Source organism: Carcharhinus amblyrhynchos, chromosome 9 (assembly GCF_965287045.1).
Source record: "Carcharhinus amblyrhynchos chromosome 9, sCarAmb.v2.hapA, whole genome shotgun sequence".
Classification (NCBI taxonomy): Eukaryota; Metazoa; Chordata; class Chondrichthyes; order Carcharhiniformes; family Carcharhinidae; genus Carcharhinus; species Carcharhinus amblyrhynchos.
This window is the reverse complement of record NC_137332.1, coordinates 38770367-38792025: the sequence shown is the minus strand read 5'-3', so window position 1 is coordinate 38792025 and position 21659 is coordinate 38770367. Positions and strand designations below refer to the sequence as shown.

Sequence of the window (21659 nt, the reverse complement as noted above, 5' to 3'; positions counted from 1 at the left end):
AAACGTGCTAGTCTTTGGCCTATTTCTTAGCTTACATGATACAGAACAGAATGATCTGATAGGACAGCCTTCATCCCACAGGAAAGCTTTGATACGCTCCATTTCTGCATTAAGCTCTGAAGGTAACTTGGATCCTATTCACAAGATTACTGATAAGGCCTGATAAGGATCTATACAAATCTCAACATGTATATGACAAGTGAAGGAAGGCTTCAGGTACACAGTAATGGAAAACTCAAGAGTGAATTTCTCAACTAGCATGTTAAGAAAAGAGAGCGTAGTATACTGGTCTGTTTCAAAAGTGAATTTGAGTGCAGAATGTGGCATATTAAACTGCACCAGGAAATCCTTACATGTGGCTGTAGATTCAAATATTGCGAACATATCATTTATATATTTGAAAAGTGCTTGGGGGTTAGGACTCATTCCATCATTAATTCATTTCTTGTGGAAAGCAATGAAAACATTAGAGACTGCTGGACCTAGAGGGGATCCCATGGCTACGCCAGCTAATGCTTTCTTCATGGTAATGTCTCAGCTAATTGTAGTCAGCTTGCCAACCAATTAGCACCGTTTTCTTTTGCAGGATGCACTGTGATCATTTGAAATTTAACATATTTGTTTTTATCCTGGTGAGTGCAAGACAAAAAGCTTCAGCAACATGTCTATTTTTAGCAATGATCTTTTATATTTGAGTCCTTTACATTAGCAACATCGTTTTTATGTGGTATAAAATGTAATCCACTATGAAATAATAAAGACAAAACAGAATAGGTAAACTTTGGAATGACTCGGTGCAAGAGATACAGACTGCGTTGGACATTATTGGTATTAACATACTCATTGGAGACTTCTTTGATCCTGAAGATACCATGCCAAAAAGTTCACCATCGTCAACTCCAAACTCAGCAGCATCTTCAAAATCATCTCCCTCACTGTCACTGACCATGTGAACATCAGTGCACTGCATAAAGAATTGAAAGCAATCAAGTTAATAAGCTCCACCATTGAATAAGTGCATTCAAACAGTTATTAAAGCAACCTGTATTGGAAGAGCACTAATGAGGGAAAACTTCGAAATATTTAACCACATGATAAAGCAGCATTAAAAAAGCTAAGGAAACCATATAAACCAAAGCTTTTGCAGTTCCTGTACTGATTCTCTTTGTTAATCCTTCAAATAAGTTTATACAGCTGGATAAGAATGAATTGCCTTTCAAAATTCGGCCTTTAACTTAACCTTGTATCACAACAAATTAAGTTAGATAAACTGGTGTGCAATTTCCCCAACCTTTCTTGAGATCTATATACGAAATACTAGGACTGCAAGATTAAATTTGAGTTTTCTTTTTGAATAATTGCTTCAACAAGAAGTTCTATACTTAATTTTGGTGGTTCTACAATCCCAGTGCTCATTTACTCTGTGAAAACTGAGGCCATTTATTTAGTTACTTTCCCTGCCATTCCCCTCAACACCTCTATACTCCTTCATCCCACAGTGGCTTATCCCTACTTTAACAGTCTTCCAGTTCCTAATGTGTCATAAAAGAGTTTTTGTTGCCCTTGTTTTTTCCCCTGAAAACTTTGCCGCTCATTCCATTAGACCTTCTAATCTTGTGTACAATTTTCCTGTGGTGTTAACAATTATCCTGGATTTAATCATATTATGTGGCCTCTAAGTATTAAAAAACCTAAAATTTAAAAGTTAATTGAATCACTGCAACACCTTTTTCTCCTTCCTGAAATGGAACTGACACAAGGAGGAAAAGATTTAAACTTTCTGATAATGTGAAAATCATACTTCAAATGAAATAAAAATGTCCATTAAATGCTTTTGTTAAAAAAAAACCATTTCCTGTTCAGTAAGTACTCACTTTTGCTGGGATACAGATGACAACAGCTCACCTGCTACCTCACTAAAGTCAGAACTCTACTGGAGAGCACAGGCTGAGACTTAACAGCACAAAGTTTAACTATGAAGGGTATCACAACTAGTATCACACAAAACCCCATTGCTCTTCACTCAACATCCATAAACTTGTATGTTTCAGTAGGAAGCACACAGAGATCATTCTCTAACTGACAGGCAAGGAAAATTACTTGTTCTCAAGTGCATTCCAGTTCCTGTTGTTCTGGCTGCCTGAAGTGAACTGAAAATTGCTTCGGTAACTTGCTCGGTAGTTTGTCCTGTTTCCAAATAGGGAAATACCTAGCAAGTAGTGTACATTTCTCTTTAACACAATTAAACTCTAGGCATTGGAATCATGGGCCTAAATCATTGCCAGAACACTTTAATAAACATGCACATTCTAAACAATACTATTAGTTGAAACTATTAAGTGATCAGTCTATTAAAATGGTACAACTTTTAAGAGAAGTCTGATGCAAATTTGACTAAATTATGGTGATTCTAAAGAACATTAAAGATTGACTGCTGGTGACGCAACCATTTTAAACAGTTACTGTCAATGCTATGATAAGAAGAATCTAGGCCAAAGTATTGCAGCCATACAAGATGCTTTGTTTAAAGCTATTAATGCAAATGCATTTTCAGACGTTATGTTAGAAAGAAATGTATGCAGAATAGAATGCATTTTCTTATATCATTTATTCTCTAAAATCAGTTTTATTATAGTTTGCCTCCTCATATGATCCAAATTCACATTTAAACAGCAATACAGCCAACACTTCAGTAACAGAATCCAAGGCAAGCTGATAATGTGAAGACAAAAAAAAATCTATTCATTAATTATTCACAGAGTCATCTATGGATAGGCTGTTCAAGTTAATTACATGCAACCACAGCAATAAAGCTGCAGTGGCTTATTTAAAAAAGGTGAACCAAAAGCAGTACTGAAAAATAGTACGCATTTTTCATTTGCCTATAAAAGGATTAGTTGGAAAACAATTAAATTTATGGAATATGTTTGGCTTTATTGAAAATGACAACTGTAATATACAGGAACAATTTTTCAACTAATAGTTTATGTACATTCTTCTCCTTCCCAGCTCTTACAGAATCTATACTACCAGAAGAATGAAGAAAGTTGTGTCTCATTAATCACAACTCACTCTGCTCCATGAATGTTTATTTTACAACCATATAGTAATAAGAACAGTATGAGCTTTTACCAGTCCAGCAGGTATCAAAAGCACACAACGTGATCTGAGAATCTACAAACCTTTTATTCGGTGGATATGGCGATGCTGGAAATACCATGTTCATTGTCTCATTTAAATACACTCAGAAGTTTGTGGTGGACCTTCTCTGTGAGGTGGACTTGAACTGTGGTGCTAGGTGGTGAACCCCAGGACTGATTTCGCAACAATAAAGGGACTACAATAGATGCTCAAGTTCAGAATGTGCTTGACCTGGTGTTTAACTTGTAGGTGATGCTGTTTACATATCTTACTGCTCACCTTTGTTAGGAGGTCCCTTGAAAATAAGCCTAGGTACTGCAGTGCATCCTGTGAACTGCACATGCTGCAACTGTCATGTGTTAATGCTACAGCGAATGGATTTTGGCCCAGTGACAGAATTCTCAAGAAGATTGTTGCATCCTCAGTTTATGAAGCATCATTCAGTAACTTTAAATCCAGACAAGTCAGGAGCATACCAAGTACGTAAGCATAGAGGCAATTTATAGGACTCACAATCCAGACCACTGGATTAACGATACAGAGACACTGCCGGAATTTTACCAACATGCTTGCCCTGGAATCAGGTGGGTGAGGCTCGTAGAATGGCATTCTCCATTGGCCTCAGGCAGGATGTTACAAGCCTCGGACAGGCGAGTCAGTAAAATCCCAGTAACGAATTCAAATCCTGCAATGCGATTGATGGATGTAAACTCAGGAGATTAACTAATTTGGAATAAAAAGCTAGTATCAGTAATAGTGACCATGTAACTATTGACTGGATTGTCATAAAACCCACCAGTTGATGAATGTTTTAAAGAGAAGGAAGTCAGCTGTCCTTACCCAGTCTGGCTTACATGTAACTCTAGGCAAACAGCAAAATTTTATTTTCTTATCCATTCATGAGATGTGCGTAATGCAGGTATTTACTGCTTATGCTTCTAACTGTCTTCAAGCCGGTGGTTGATTCTTAACTGACTCTGAAAAGGCTGAGGAAACCACTAAGTTGTACCAAGTGCTACAAAAATGCAAAAAAATAAGATTTTGCCCTTGAAGCCATAGCTTAATACAACAAAGGCCCAACCAACCTGTTTGACCCAGTAAAGCCCTCAGATGTGAGCAGAGTTATATATGACAAGAAAATACAGAGAAGTATGAAGCAATATATTTTGAAGGACAGAGTCAATGCAAACTGAAGGGTGCAATTCTAAAAAGGATGCAGGGAGGGAGAGACACTGGGATTTATACACGTCATTTGTGGAAACCAGCAGAGCAGGTTGAAAAAATGGTTAAAGGCGCAAAAGGGATCCTGCGTTTTATAACTAGAGGCATTGAGTACAAGAGTAAGGAAGCTATGATGAATTGTTATAAAACACTGATGTGACCACATCTCGAGTAGTGTGTCCAACTCTGAGCACCACATTTTAAGATGTGAAGACTAAAGAAAAGGGTGCAAAAAAGATTGACAAGCTAGTGCCACAGTTGATGGACTTTGGCAAAGCTGGAGATGTTCTCCCGAGAGGAGATTTGAGCAATGTGTTCAAATTCATTGGGCACCTAGACAGAGTAGACTCTGCAAAACTGGTCCCATTGGCAGAAGGAAAAGCAACTAGAGGACACTGCTATAAGATGAATAGCAAAAGAACCAATGGAGACATGAGCCAAAATTTCTTCACGTAGTGAGTGGTGAGGATCTGGAGCGCATTGCCAGAAAGGGTGCTGGAGACATATTTAATCATGGCTTTCAAAAGGGAATTGGATAAACACCTGAACAAAATAATTTGCATAGCTACAGGGAAAGAGTGGTACCAACTGAGTTGCTCTTGCAGAGTCAGCACTGATATGACAAGCGAAATGACCTCCCTTTGTGCTAAGTACCTATGATTCTATGAGATACTTTCTTTTAAAAACCAATGTGGCAAATGAATCACTTCAAATTTTATCTTGGATTAAAAAGAGCTGTTGCTTTACCTCTTCAGAGTGTTCACGGGTTTGAGCAGGTGAAGGTCTTTTACTAACTGTTAGTCGATGGCAAGGATAATTGAGCCCAGCGGCAGCCAAAGCAACCTGCAAAAAGTTTGAGGCAAAGTAACGTTAAAATAAATAAGTGACACCAGTATCTCAGAAAGATTAACACTAAATTTGTAAGATCTTGTAGCTTCCTGCTTTAATCAGAAACAAGTTTTAATGTCCGGTATTTTTAGTTTATATGCTAAATCTTTACTACTTCATTAGCAAGTGCATAGAAGATTGTCAAAGAAGCAAATCCATGTATTTCCCAAACAGAAACCATGGACGAACAGAGATAGCCACTGCCTACTGAAGTCCAGGTCTGAAGTGTTCAAGTCAGGCAATCCTAACCGATACAAAAAAAGCCAGATATAATCTACGGAAATCCATTAAAGATGCCAAAAGACAGTACCGGACCAAGCTAGAGTCTCAGACTCCTGCCGACTACGCAAGGTGTGCAAGACGTAACAGGCTACAAGATGAAGGCAGGTAACAATCGCCAGCTCCAATGCATCGCTCCCTGATGAGTTCAACACTGTTGCCCGTTTTGAGAAAGAGGTCAGCAAGAGCATGCCCTTCACCTCAGAAGCCTGTGACAAACCTGCATCCGAGGTCACCATGGCCTATGTCAGAGCAGCCTTCTCAAAAGTCAACCCACGGAAAGGAACTGGCCCACAGGGGGTACCCATACAAGCACTCAGGTCCTGCATGAACCAACTGGCAGGGTTATTCGCAAACATCTTCAACTTCTCTTTACATCAATCTGAGGTCCCTACGTTCTTCAAAAAGATAACCATCAGCCTGGTACCAAAGAAAAGCCAGGCAGCTTACCTTAATGACTACTGCCTGATGGCTCTGACATCCATCATTATGAAATGCTTCAAAAGGTTAGTCAATGCCTGCCTACCAGACTGCCTGGATCTACTACAGTTCACCTATCGCTGTAACAGGTCCACAGCAGATGCTATCACCTTGGCCCTACACTCAACCTGGAACACCTAAATAATAACATCTCTAAACTTCGTGTTCTCGGCTCTTCCCTTTGCAACTGAATTCTAGACTTCCTAACCCACAAAAAGCAGTCAGCAAGGACAGGCAACAACACCTCCTCCCTGATCATCCTCAATACCGGTGTTCTGCAAAGCTGTTTCCTCAGCCCCTCACTATACTCCTTATACAGCTCTGACTATAGGGCCAAATTCCCCTCCAACGCGATTTTCATATATACTGAGGACACCACCATTGTAATCGAATCTCAAACAATGTGTCACAGTAGAGGAAGCAGATAGAGACTCTGGTGAATTGGTGTGATGACAATAATTTCTCCCTCAATGTCAACAAAATGAAAGGGATAGTCATTGACTTCAGGAAGCGTAGCAGAGAGCATACCCCTGTTAACATCAATGGGAATGAAGTAGAAATGGTCGAGAGCTTCAGGTTTTTAAGTTGCCAGATCACCAACAACCTGCCCTGGTCCCTCCATGCAGATGTTATAGTTAAGAAAGCCCACTTTCTCAGGAGACTAAGGAAATTTGGCATGTCCGCTACAGCTTTCACCAACTTCTACAGATGCACCATACAAAGCATTCTTTCTGGTTGTATCACAGCTTGGTTTGGCTCCTGCTCTGTCCAAAACCGCAAGAAATTACAAAGGGTCTTGAAAAAACCCAGTCCATCACTCAAACCAGCCTCCCATCCCATGGCACTGTTTACACTTCCTGCTGCCTTGGAAAAGCGGCCAGCAAAATCAAGTACCCCACACACCCCGGACATATTTTCTTTCACCTTCTTCCATTGGGAAAAAGATACAAAAGTCTGGGAACATGTATCAACTGGCTCAAAAACAGCTTCTTCTCTGCTGCCATCAAACTTTCAAACGGACCTACCTCGCATTAAGTTGATCTTTCTTTACACTCTAGCTATGACTGTTACACTACATTCTGCATTCTCTCCCTTCCTTCCCTATGCTTTGGCTGTATAACATGCAAGAAACAATACTTTCATTGTACACTTATACATGTGACAATAATAAATCAAATCAATCAGCTGGCATACTGTGTAAAACTTTGGACACTATGGGCAAGATCTTAGCAACTCACCATGCCAGTCGATCAGCATGGCAAGCCGGGAAGATAGCGAGAGAGGCCAAAAATCCCATATGTGCTGGGCTCTGCCACACGAGTGAGAATCAGTACAGATTTGCAGTAGCAGGGATCAAGCGCCATGACTGTGCTGGGGAATGGTTGGGGGCATGGCCAGTGCCAGTGGACTCATCAAGAGGGTCCTGATGCCCCAATGCCAGCCTCCCATTTAGTTTGGGGGGAGGTAGGGGTGTATCAGAGATTGTTGATTTTAAATAATGAGGGGGAAATTAGGAGAATACTCAGAGGGTTTTTAAGATCTGGAACCTCTGAAAGTGTGGTGGTAAAAGGTTCCTTTGGAACTTTCAAAAGGAAATTAGACATTACACTTCGCCAAATTATGGGGAAATATCTCAGACGCACTTTCATAGTGCCTTCATGGGCAAAAAAGGGTGGTGTAAAACCTTTTTCTTAGTTTTCAAAGCCTTCTCATTTGCCTTCTTTGTGAGGAACCTTATTGTATAAAAGAGATTTTGAAAGAAATAGGCTGCTACTTTTCAGTTGAGGAACCATACCATATATGGCAAGAGTAATTTATTGGGACACCTTCTCTTGCATATCCATATGCTAATGAATACTTAACTTTCTTCCAGCCACCATTTACATCTTTGCTGAAAATAGAGAAACATTTTTGTTGAAGCCTTTTGTCTTGCCCTACAATTCACAAGAATTCAGGGAAAATAACAGCTTTATGCTGTATGAGAAGCAAGTGTTGTTTGGGTGGCAAACGGACGCTGGTTATTCCAGGGTTGCTATGGAGAATGCAACAATTGAAGGTGATTGATAGGCAAGTGCCAAACATTGCTTGAAGTTTGAACCAGGCAGCTCAACTCTGATTGGACAACGCATTGCCGAGGCATGAACCAGAGAATGGCTATCACTTATTTTGTCTACAGGCACAACGCATGTACATGGTCTTTCTGTCTGCAAAAAACAGAGTCCTATGTATTAATAATATGTTGCTTCCAGTACATGCAAATGAGCCCGACTGACAATCTTAAATTGGTTGTCAGCATAATTTTTAGCACGTGGAGGATTATTTAGTGAATCCAACTGCATAATCACATCTAACGTCAGACACTGTATTTTAGGTTTTGCAAGCATGAGCTGGTTGAGTGTGGCCTGTACCTTGGCCACTGTGAACAGCAGAATATGCAGTTTCATATGATCCACCACTCTTCAGGACGTACAGCCTACATAGTTAGCGTCACACTGGCACAAATTCATATACCACATTAATCGTGTGTGTGATAGGCAGAACATCTTTTTAGTTTGATGGTAGCATTCTTCAGTGACAAATTCCACAAGTGTAGCCATAGTATAGTAGCTGCATGAAACAACTCGCTTCACCTGTTACTCAATGTTCTGTAATACATTGCCCTAAAGTGGAGTGGACACTTTTCACTTTGGGTTTGCAGTGGACAGGTACATATTATACCCAATTCAGTGCTTGCAAAATCCAAAACACAGTATCTAACATTAAACATGATTCTTCAATTGGACAACATTTGCAAAATAATCCTCAGTATGTTAAGAATTATATTGACAACCAATTTAAGATCGTCAGTAGGGCTCAGAGTGTGGCACATTTGCACGTACTCGAAACTACATATACTAACACACAGGGCCTTGTTCTTTGCAGACAATAAAAACATGTACATACATTCAGCTTTGACAAAGGGTCATCTGGACTTGAAACATCAGCATTTTCTCTTTTAGTTTCAGATTCCAGCTTCTGCAGTAATTTGCTTTTGTTTTGTACATATTTTGTTGAACTGAAGCAGACACAAAGTAAGTGATGGCCATTTACTGGTTCATTCTGCAGGGCCATGCCTTGTCCAGAGTCAAGCTGCTGGTTGAAGCTTCAAACAATGTTGGTAGTTAACTGTCAGTCATCAACTGGTGCATTTCTATGGCAACACCTCTGCCAGAGTCTGTTCGTCAATCAATCAGCACTCTCCACTTAAACAGTCTAAATTTGTTGTTTAAATTGCCATTCTTGCAAATTGAACAAGTGAAAAGCTTTGACAAGAAAATGTCTTTTTCAGCAGTATTCAAGTTCTGTACTACCAAATAATTATTTACATTTTTCTTGTATTTGTCTTTCTTATTCCCTGACCAAAATATCAATCCCTTAATTTTCTCCTCAATCCCAGGATTACAATTCTTGACCTAGTCACTGAGGTGAATTTCAACGCACACAAACACTATTTCAGTCATTTGTTTCTCATTCTCCATTTGCACTTTTGAAAATAAACACACTTAATTAATGCTGGAATTTTCTACTAACAATTCCAAATTCATGCTTTTCTACCATTAGACCATTCTCGAAACTCCCCCCCCTCCCCCCGCCAAGGACTGGAGTATCAAATGTCCTTTCTGATAAAGTTTTGAATACATCTAAGTCCATAGCACACTTTTTGCACAAAAAGAAAGCAATCAAAGACTCCATGTACAGACAAATATTGCGCGTTTTTTTGTGTAGTAGCCTAGCTTGGATGCGACAGGGTAAAATTTGGCATCACAAGTTTCTGCTTTCAAGTTCCACTCCAGGACTTGAGCACAACAATCTACACTGACACTCCAGTACAGTACTGAGGAAGTGCTGTACTGTCAGAGATGCCCATCTTTCCAGATGAGATGTTAAACCAAGATCTCATTTTTGCTTTTTCAGGTAAAAGACCCGATGGTGATATTTCAAAGAGAAACAGGGAAGTTGTTGCCAGTATTCTAGCCCACATTTATTCCTGAAACACCACAAAAACTGATCACCTGGTCATTATCAAATTACTATTTGTGACAGTTTGCTGCGAGCAAATTGGTTGTGTTTCCAATAGTATAGCAGATACCATAACCGCACTGGCAACCATGGACTTCTGTATAGTTAGTCCATGATTATCCTTGGCAAGGTACTGATGTGGTCTGTCATACAGCAGCAACACTGCTTGGCTGTAGAGTGCTCTGGGAAGTCCTGAGGTCATGCAAGGTCTTATGGGTGGTAAAAACTTTGTATTTGCATACCGATATTAATCTATTTATTGACACTTACATTCAACCCTTTTTAAGCTGGCCATTCCTGTTAAATTTTGGTTCTTAGCAACTCTACAGTTACACCAAATTGCATTGTGACATTGCTGCATAAATGACAGCACAAACAGAATCCAGATACCATGCAACATGACACTACAAGATATTTCAAAGACTTCCAGGCACTAGATATATACAAAATATATGATGAAATAATTAATAACTTCAGCAAAAGTAGCTATTATTAAGGAGCTGATTTAATAATGCAACTTGAAATCATTAACTGTTTATTTTCAATTGCACACATTTTTAAATTTCAGAGAAAATCAGCTTTTAAGTAGACTGTCCATTTTTACAATTTCCTCCCTCCCCCACTCTTAAGTGCATCCAAATATAGAACAGATTACATCTTTGGAGCTCCAGCGAGCCAAGGTATAATATACAGGTGATGCTTACCTATTCAATTTTGATTTGTTGCACTAATTAACAGTGAGACAGTAGGATACTAAGGGATTAATTAAAATAAATCAACACATTACATTGCATACACCATCAACACATTATCTTAACACATGGTTGTATTGTCTGATTAAAAAATTATTTTTTAAGTTCTGCCGATTTCAATATTAGAAGCAAAATATAAGCAAACATGATCTGAGAAATATACTGTGTTTACAGATGCTATTTTAATGAATATCTTCAAAATGCAAAGGAGCGAATGAGAATGTAATTTCAGTAATTGAACAGAGAATAGTTTGTTTCTATGTTTCAAGACCTCAGGGCCCAAAGTGATTTATCTTGGAGACAGCAGCTAATAAAGTTAAAACAGAATAGCTTGTTTTACTTTAATTGCCTTTATGCCATCCCATAACACAAAGTAAATCCTATGTGACCAAGCCAAGATACACATATTAAATTTTCAGGTTAATAAACAAGATGGTTAATTATGGAGGCAATGTCGTTTTAGTAAAATAAACTGGCTCACTGCAGAAATTAATGATTCAGTGGTATGAAAGTCCTACATAAAACTAAATGCGGCAAATCAGCTATCATTTTGTTATATATAATTTGTTACATAAATAATACTTTTTTCATAAATCAGCTAATATAATACTCACGATTTGGATTCAAATAATGGAGAATAATATGGCGAATATAAGGTATAACTGCATGGAGCATTTTAAAATTGAGAATTTTTTTTAAAAAGTGAATTGAAAACAACATTTAAGCTTCCAAATTACTTACCCATTCAAGCTTCAAAATAATGTGTAATGATTTTAGATTCTAAAAAAAATGCAAGAGGCCTCAGAGAAGCATTTTCAAGCAAAGTTTGATACCAAGCCATGAAAATGGGAAATTCCAGAACTCCGTTTCTTAGCCAGATGAACATCTGGCCACCAATAGTGGTGCAACCAAAATCAGAGATGCCGCAAGAGGCTAAAATTAGAGAAGCACAGGTATCTCTGAAGCTTATAGGGTCAGAGGAATTTAGAGATATGGAACACTGAGACCATTGAGTGATTTGAAAACAAAGATGAAAATACTATTCAAAGCACCTTTCAAACCTGCTGTAGCAGGTTACAATCTTGGAACATTCGGGTTTTCGTGTTTTTTGCATATCAAACAGATTGCAGTATTTCTCATCTTCATGTGGGAATATATACTAATAAATAAGGTTTAGTGTGCACTAAGATTTCAGAAACAGAATAATTATGAAGTGAAACATGTGCTGCAGTATATGTGCAACAAATATAGATAGATAAGCAAGTGAAATTAAACAAAAAATTGCAGTTCAAGTCTCTCAATTATTCTGTGTCATAATTTATCATAACATACATCAGTTTTATTAACAATTTTGTCATGTGTGGGTTGAAAGGAAGGTCATTAACTCTTGTCAAATGCTTTAATTTACTTAGCAAAAAGGTTAGAAACCCGGATGGTGCTATGAAACACCAACCTGCCCAGACTAGCCTGTTACCACATTTGAAGCAGCAGGGTTAAAGTGCTTTGATCAAGCAATTTTGAAAAATGTGCGCACAATTAAAAGGGAAGTTAGATGTGATATTCTGGAACAAACTAGATATCAAAGCAGACATGCAGGTCCAGAGCAATTATCTTGGAAACTCTTGTGCAAATAACACAGAGACTGTAAGCTGTACCCGTTAGGCCAGCACTATTCTGACAATATGTGAATCTCATGCTCTAGTATACTCACTTCTGGTGTTTCACAAAATTATATATATTCCTACCAAGATAACCATATTTTAAAAGGCAAAAAATTAAGTTTATGAGATACAATTACTAAAGTTCAAACTAGAGTACATGTGATTTAAAAAACTAGTTTTGCCTTTCACCCCCCTCAATAACATTTGCCCATAGAGAGTTCCATTCCAAGTACATTTCTTTTTATGAAAATTTATTCTCGGAGACACATGATGATTCAGCCTCTCACACTTGTTAATTGTATTGATGTTTATTATTATGCCGAGTTACCAACTGTGACAATTACTTAGCATAATCTACTTCAATATACTTCCAGATCAACTACTGAAGTAACTTTTAGGTGATTCAAGCCAAGCAAACAGCTCTCAATGTATCAAGATTACTGCACCCACCTGTTTAAAATAACTTCTGGTTCACATTCGCAAAAATAAATTAATAGCTAAAAAAAAGCTTCAAACATTGAGTTATGAATTGGTTTCATGGAGGCAATCTTATCGTTTAGCTTGGTCATTAAAAATGAATGAGAAATCAGAAGACATAGGTGTAACAAGGGGAAAAAAAACAGCAATATGCCCATTCTTGCCAGCTACCACGTGAAACCTGCTGAAAAATACGTGCATTTGAATTTCAAGTCAGGGCAGTATTAGGTCTAAAATAAAACCAAAAATACTGGAAACACTGTAGGTTATGGCAACATCTGTGGAGAGAAACAGACGCCTGTGACTTTTCATCAAAATTGGGAAAGTTAGAAATGTAATAGATTTTGAGCAAGGGATGAGTGGGTGGGACCAGGACAAAAGCAATAAATGTGATAGGATGAAAGACAGGGAAGATTGAATGACAGATGAGTTAGTCTTTCAGGGCCAAAGCGAATAGTGATGTGGCAAAAGAAATAAAAGATGTGCCTCCAGCAGGTATGCTGCTGACAGTAAACGAAAAGAGAAAACCAAAACGTGCAAGGAAAATGAAACAAATTGGACACCAAGGTTATGGTCTGAAATTGTTGAATTCAGTATTGAGTCCTGAAGACTCTAAAGTGATTAATTGAAAGGTGCTGTTCCTTAAGCTTATGTTGAGCTTCACTGGAACAATGCAGCAGGCCAAGAACAGAAATGCCAGTGAGAGATCAATGTGAACAATCAAGATACGCCATTAAAAGTTTGGGGCCATGCTTGAGACTGAATTGTAGCGTGTTCTGCAAAGCGTCACCCAATCTGCCTTTGGTGTCTTCAACGTAGAAGGGAGCACATTGTGTGCAGCAAATGCAGTTGACTAAATTGAACAAGTACACATAAATCACTTCTTCACCTGGAGGGAGTGTTGACAGCACCTTAGATCATATCCACATATTTCCTGCACTTCTGCTCCCATTGTTTCCTTTCCCTCTCAGAACTTTGATGCAGATCCTCTTGTTCTCACCTTCCACCTGACTAGCTCCATATTAAACAGGTATTTTTCTGAAATTTCTAGCACTACTATGCTCGGTCTCTCTTTTCAGAGTTCTAAAGGAACTGTTCTGTACGCGACATCCTGGTCCACTCCTCAGTTACCCTTCCCAGGCATCTTTCCATGAAACCGCAGGAAATGTAACACCTGTCCTTCTACCTCTGTAATCGCCATTCAAATGATTCGGCAAATCTGGCACAAATCGTAATGTCTGATTGCTGCCCAGATCATGTATTTCTGGCATTCAGGGCAATAAATTATCCAGTAGCTAATTATTGTTACATTTCTTCATGATTTTCTTTTGTTACTTTTTTGACTTTCTATTGCAATTTCAGCAGGCACTATGGCAATTGCCCTGCTTCATTTTACTATAATGTCACCAGTGCCACAGTCAGTTTCCCAATTGAGAAACTTCTATATAAAAGCAAATCACTGCGAATGCTGGAATCTGAAATCAAAAGAGAAAATGCTGAAAAATCTCAGCAGGTCTGGCAGCATCTGTCAGGAGAGAGGAGAGCTGATTTTTTGGCTAAAATGTCAGCTCTTCTCTCCTTACAGATACTGCCAGATCTATTGAGATTTTTCAGCATTTTCTCTCAAGAAATGTTAATCCTGAGCTTTTCAGAGGATCAAGAGGGGAACCAACTGAAGAATGCAAGTAGGTAAGAGTGTACCAAAAGTATTCTGTTCCCATACAAACACACCTTGATACCCACATCTACCAGCAGGGAAGCACAATTGTCAGGGGATTATCTAGTGGCAGCATAGTGGCACAGTGGTTAGCACTGTTGCCTCAGCACCAGGGACATGGGTTTGATTCCCGACTTGGATCACTGTGCAGAGTCTGCACATTCTCCCCCTGTCTGTGTGGGTTTCTTCCGTGTGCTCTGGTTTCCTCCCACTATCTTAAAGTCAGGCTGGTTAGGCACATTAGCCATACTAAATTCTCCCTCAGTGTACCTGAAAAGGCACCAGAGTGTGGCGACTCAGGGATTTTCACAGTAACTTCATTGCAATGTTAATGTAAGGCTACTTGCGATATGGATAAAATAAAGTTTGCAAAAATAAAAGTATTTATTTATGAATGGTCTCCTACCCTTGCCACGAATAAGAATCTCATCCTCCAAGATCTCAATATCAGATAGTCAAAGAGAGACCAACATATATTTAGCACGAGTTCAATCATCACAGATTCAATTCAGTCCCCTGGGGGAACAACGGGTCGAGCTTTTTGGTTCTTCAGAGTAGGAGAATATCCCACATTCACGCTGGTTTTCTTCTGGCATGAAAGTAATATTGTGTCAAGCATAAACACTGGTGGGTGGCTGAAATATTCTTTTAAGCCTCACCATCTGTTAAAGAAACACAAGATACTACTATGGGAACTTAATCCCACTTTTCTTGCATAGTTTCCAAACCTACTCAGTTAAATTTAATCAGACTGGTGTACATACAGGCCTTATTAGCTAAGTCTCTGGTACAAATGGTGTTTTATTCCAGAGGGAAAGAATACCATATTTAAATGCTCCCTTATATTCAGAGAAGAAAGTGCAAGACCCCAAACCAGCTCAACAAGCCCTAGGTAAGAGTATGCCAATAATATAAATTATAACAATTTTAAAGGGCCCATCTTAATTGCTGAGTGGATCAAAGGTATTCTTACAGAACAGACTAGGATTTCTGTTTTTTTTGACATCTGCATGACTGGATTCAACAAACTTAAGCATACTGCATTGTCAAATGAGTATTGTTTACTTTAGATAGTAAGGATGTTGATAAACCATGGCTAACATGTCATTTTCTTGGTTACAAAAAGACAAAAAGAAATCTAAGAAAACATGGTGCAAATAACAGCAATATTAAAATGCTTTCTCTTTTGTTTTTCCATCAACTCTTCAAAACAGGGGCTAAACTTCAGCATGTAACAATAGTGTAAGCATTGTTATTTTGACCCCTCCAGGTTTCTGTGCCATACTACATAATCTCATCTTCCACTAGGGCCTAACATACTCTTGCTGGCATGAAGTAGCAAATCAAACATAAATCCCATCAGGGAATGGTCTTGAGCCCTTAGTTCTTAGCAATGAAAGCTGTTATCATTTTCTGAATTACAAGAACTATAAAAGGACACTCTACTCAAGCTATCACTGAATGTCACCTGAAAGCAATCACAAAAGGGCTCTACCTAGGCTTATCTCTGAGCTCTGTCACTAAGGCAACCAGAAGGGAATAAGTTTCAGTGGGTCTATGAATTTAGGAAACCATAAAAGCCAGGGCTAAAAGGTATGTGCAGCCTCTCAAAGATTGACTGCATTAATACATTAGCAAATACTGTGAAACACTGGATAAATGTCAGCAATTATGGAAAGACTCCTCATAACAATGTATGATGTCTGTCAACCCCCTGTGGTGTGATATGTAACTGTCATTCACTAATGCTTATGCGCTATTTTTCACTGACCCGAGCCCACATCACAACATGCAAATTGGTTTCATAGTAGTATAATTAAAACAAATTAATCCTTGGTTAGTTCTCGTCAAAGATTTTACAGGGCTTGACTGATGATATTTGCCTCATTGAAGTTCTTGTTCATGAAATTTTACATAACACTGTGCCTCAGTTTAGGGAGTTAATGATTGCAGTACATAAAAACAAATACTCAAAAGCTGCATTTGGTTCTATTCATTTAAATTTACTTGCTGGATGTGAAAAAGACCCACGGTGCCATGGGAACCATTTTCACTACATTTCTTGTTAACCTCAAGCTCAATAAACAGGAAACTAGATAGGCTTGCTGTAATTGGATTCCTGTATAATCTTGAGTCTCTTCTGAACCTGATGGACCTGGCTCATCTGGCAACATCAGTTAACTTAATCTAAGTCAACACTCATTTAATATATTATTTTTGGATCCCTTTAGGTAGTAAAAATACATTGTCTGCTGCTGCTCTCACTTTAATGAGAGATGGGATACTGTACGAGTTGTCAATAACTCTTTCCGTTTTAGCACATCTTCACTAGGGAAGCATATATAGACTTTTTCTGGTCAGTAAATGTTTTCATGCCAAAGAAGTTTAACTGTCACAAAATAGAAACATACAATCAGGCCAGATTCTCGTTTTACAATTTAACAAGGAGATGTTTTTAGTATTTTGAGGGCAGGAATAATTAGCATTGTAAATGATGTCTGGAATTCTCATTATTAGCGAAAGTTCATTCTGTTACTATTTAAAATTAAATCAAGTAACATTTTACAAAGTGTTAACCTGTTTGCTGACACAAAATATTGGAACTTAAAATCTAATGCAGGTTTTCCTTTTTGAAACCAGTGACAGCTCTATAATATTTTGGGATATTGGCTCCCAGTAACTGTTCAGCTTTAAACAGAATGATGATACAATAAACCAACATCACATGAAAGTAATAAACTCATGCATCACTGGCAGCTGGACTCTCAACCATCATACGATAATTTATAAAAACAAATTTTCCATAATCCCATTTTTGTTGCAACACTTAAGGCAGCATGCTGAGTGACTATCATCAAATTAGCAATACATGTAAATTTAACTAAGTCAAAACAACTGCTTGAGGAATGATCTCGATATGCAGCTGTGGAGCCACCTTGAATGAGACATGTACAGTTCATACCCTAGTTCAGGGTGGCAGGTTCTAAGATGGCAATTTGCCCAGATGCTAAGCTTCAAAAAGTCAATTCGGACCTTAAAATAGTGTGGGTTATTCTCACAACATGAATGTCTCCAACAAGGTGCTAGGAGAGGAATAGTTCAAAGGCTCTCCAGATGAAGTATGGTTTTCTAACAGCTTTTCAAAAAATTTTTCACCATTAAGAGGATGTTTGAAAAGCTGGTGCTGAGTGATTCATGATGAACACAACCAGTAGAACGAGATAATCAGAGGGACATTCAGGGAACTGACCTGGCCTGCTACTAGAGATGCTCCTTCAGGTGTAGCAACTTCACAAAAGATACTATGCAACAGTGAAAAATTAAGATTCAACCTACAGTGGAAAAAAACCTAATGGATTCGGTGGCACATCATCCAGATTTCTGCACCAGAATCTGAACTCTTGATTGGATGGAACTAGGGCTGTTCATTGAAGAGACCTTGCCTTTTCCCCCACCAACTTGCATCCTTTCCACCTTGGGTTATAGTTCCCTAAAGGCACCATGAAACCTTAATCCAAGTGACATGCATTCACAGATAAACACTGACACGGTCTTCAACTACAGGATAAGTTATAGTAATATCCAAACATGTTCTCCCTCAGGCAGGATGTCCTGTCTCTAGAACAGAGACAACTATGATTCTATCTCTGTTGGAGCTGGAAATGTCACAGATGGATAGAATGGGCAAGGAAAGAGGTCACAGGATCCATCAGGAACCAACGCAGTTCAGCAACAGTAAACGAAAGAACTTGTCAGGTCACTGCGAAACTCACCTTTGAAGTAAGTAGCAACATAGAAGATGTCAGATAACTCAGGACAGTGATGCAACAAAAATTAACAGCACACACTAGGGGATTTTCAGAGTAAAATCATTGCAATCTTAATGTAAGCCTATTTGTGACACTAATAAAATTACTAAACGTGATAGCCATTGTTTAGCGTGTACAATATGCTGCTCAAGCCAATGACAGTGGTTCATTTCAGAGTGAATAGTAGCTTTGTCAATGGTATTTTAAGAAGCTGCCTATGTCAAATAACACTATAAATGAACCTTTTCTATATTGGAAGAACCAATATGGAAGCTTGACACAAATAAGATAGGCTTCAAAGATTATCCCAATTTGTACTGGAGATCTGCTAATAGTTAGCACTAATGTTGACTTCTGTAGAGGAGACAATAATGGACCTTGACCAATGTCAATATAGTTTAGATCAGTGCCAGGCTGAGTCCAAGGACAGCCAGGAACATCCTGTGTTTGTCTCGTTCTTTAGATTGATTTTTGGAAGTAGTGAATGTTATAGAATAGACAAGAGATGATGATAATATGAAAATTGGTAGGGTGGTAAATAGTGAGGAGGATAGCCTTAGATTACAGGATATAGACGGGGTGGTCAGATGGCCTGATCAGTGGCAAGTGGAATTCAACCCAGATAAGTATGAGGTGATGCACTTGGGTAGGACTAACAAGGCAAGGGAATACATGATGAATAGCAGAGTTCTGGGAAGCACTGAGGATCAGAGGGACCTTGGTGTTCATGTACACTGGTCCCTTACGGTAGCAGGACAAGTGGATAAAATGGTTAACAAGGCATATGGTACACTTGCCTTTATTAGCTGAGGCATATAGTTGAACAGCAGGGAAGGTTTGCTGGATTTATATAAAACATTGGTTAGGCCACAACTAGAGTGAGGTGGAATCTTACAAGAATTTGGCAGTGTCAATTCTGGTGCGAAAAACAGAGTGAATCCCGCTGACAAGTGGCATGATTTCTGACCGAATCTTACGCCTCGTTAGTAAAATTTTACGTACACAAGAATCACATCGCACTTGTGGAATATTCCTCGATTTGCCCACCCTGTCTCAACTTAATCACTGGGGAGCTCCATATAAACAGTTCTCCAGCACTTTTTCCAGATCTATCCTGGGGGATTGCAGCCAAGGAGCCTGAAACTCGCTTTTCAGGTCTGCCCAGACTGCTGGATGGTGTGCACTGGAAGCAGAATGCATTCTCTCCCCACTCCAGAAAGCAGCCTTCCAGCAAGGTCACCACCGCCGCTAAGAATGCAGTGGCAGTCCTTGAAATTGCCAGCTCATTGCAAAAAAGGATGAGACAGCATCCTGATGGGGCATTTCATATTTAACTTCATTGCGGTGTTAATGTAAGCCTTACTTGTAACTAATAAATAAACTTTAAAACTTTAGCAGTGTCAGAAGATGAAGAACCATTTTCTTCACTCGGCTAGAGTAAGTGAAATACAGCCAGTCTCTCTCTGGATTCCCCTTGCACTGCTAACTCCATCTCTCACCTAGCCACCTCAGGGGTTGCCAACACCTGGCACAAGGCCTACTTCCACCTTCAAAAAAATCACAACGTTCGGTCTTGTAGCTGCTGTGCTCCACAAACTCTAGATCCCATTCAGGCCCCGTGCCTGCCACACCGCGTCACCATCTTTAACTTCAACCTCTGCCTACACTCTCTCCCATCTGTGTCATTGCAGGACAAACTCAATTACAATAAGCATGAGCAGTGCAGCCAGTGGGGGTCACACCAGAGTTCAGAATCCTCATACCTTTCAAGAAGAGGACACTTGAACTGGCCACAGAGGAGGAAGAGCATGCCTGTGCTGATCGTGAAGTGGGGGCAGCAGACAAACACGAGAATCCTCATTTGATGCTAGCATACCTTTAAGAATTTTTTAAAAATCATGTTCTCTGCAGTTTGTAAGCTAGCCTTTTGGTTTCATTGTGGCACTGGCTGTCTGCTAGAAGTCCTTTTATTGCTGCTTTAATGGTTTAAATGGGGTTTTGTTTATTTTCACTCTGGGCCTCAGGTACTTTCTGGGATTTGTTTTATGACTCTGCATTGTTAGGGGGAAGACTGGGTGTGAGGTCAGGTGTTTTGGACAGGTTTTCTTTCTTCACAGTGAATTCAAGGTTTCACTTTCAGCTTTGGGGCTGCGAGCTGTTGGTTTAGTTGGAAGCTGCCCTGGTTGTCAAGTGGTAAGCAGCTTTGCTCCTTCTCCTAGATTCTGCTGGCTAGCTGGAAAGTCTTCTGGCCTTACTGGAGTGAAAATCTGCTGTAGGGTGTTGGCTTCCCTAGAGTCTCTCTCTCTCTCTCTCTCTCCTTCTCCCTGGTGCTTTGGGAAGCTATTCTGACTTCAAGCTGGTCTGTGTCTCTATCGAGAGGGCTGCTAGAAGTTAAAAGGCTGGGAAGTCAGAGTTTCAATTCTCCACCCAAAGGACTAAGTTCCAGTATCACGTGAGCACGTGTATTTTCTGTGCTAAACCTGTGGCAAGGGTTTTGAATATGGAAGTTTGTTTGATTGGAACATTTTGTGTTCTTGTTAAGGGAAATTCACTATAATGAATTTGCTGTTTGTAATTAGTAAAAGTTACAGCTAATTTTCTTTCTATACATGTTAACTGTATTCTTAAATAAACTTTGAACTTGGGTAGGGTGAGCATGAGATGCTTCACATCAGGTATGATTCAACTGACCCACTGAGGAACTTTTATCAATGTGCAAACATATGATCCAGGCAGACTTCATATAACACTTCGGAGTTTCTGACCTGAACTATAACATTCAGGACACGCTATCATTCCTCAAGTCTCAAGTGAGTAATCAATGTTCCCTGCTTTATCTCCTGTAATGCACTTATGCCATCTCCCTTCCGTTGCAATCAGCCAAGCATGTCTGGTCCATCCTCATATTTAAAACATCTGGTCTTGCTGCAGCTGTATAGGGCATTGGTGAGGCCGCAGCTGGAGTACTGTGTGCAGTTTTGGGCGCCGCACCTGCGCAAAGATATTTTGGCCTTGGAGGGAGTGCAGAGGAGGTTTACTAGGCTGATACCGGAGTTGAGGGGGTTGAGCTATGAGGAGAGGCTGAATAAACTGGGCTTGTACTCGTTAGAGTTTAGAAGAATGAGAGGAGATCTCATTGAGACGTATAAGATGATGAATGGGATGGATAGGATAG

General features: G+C 39.3%; 1 protein-coding gene across 1 annotated transcript in view; it reads right to left on the bottom strand.

The window, feature by feature from the left end:
• Positions 1-21659, bottom strand: part of faf1 (Fas (TNFRSF6) associated factor 1) — a 312720-nt gene that overhangs the window by 147798 nt on the left and 143263 nt on the right. Inside the window, exons 9-10 of the mRNA XM_080195485.1 lie at positions 5110-5205; positions 841-964 (exon numbers count right to left, since the gene is read on the bottom strand). Of these exons, the coding sequence (XP_080051611.1) occupies positions 841-964; positions 5110-5205 (220 nt within the window). The remainder of the gene's footprint in view (positions 1-840; positions 965-5109; positions 5206-21659) is intronic.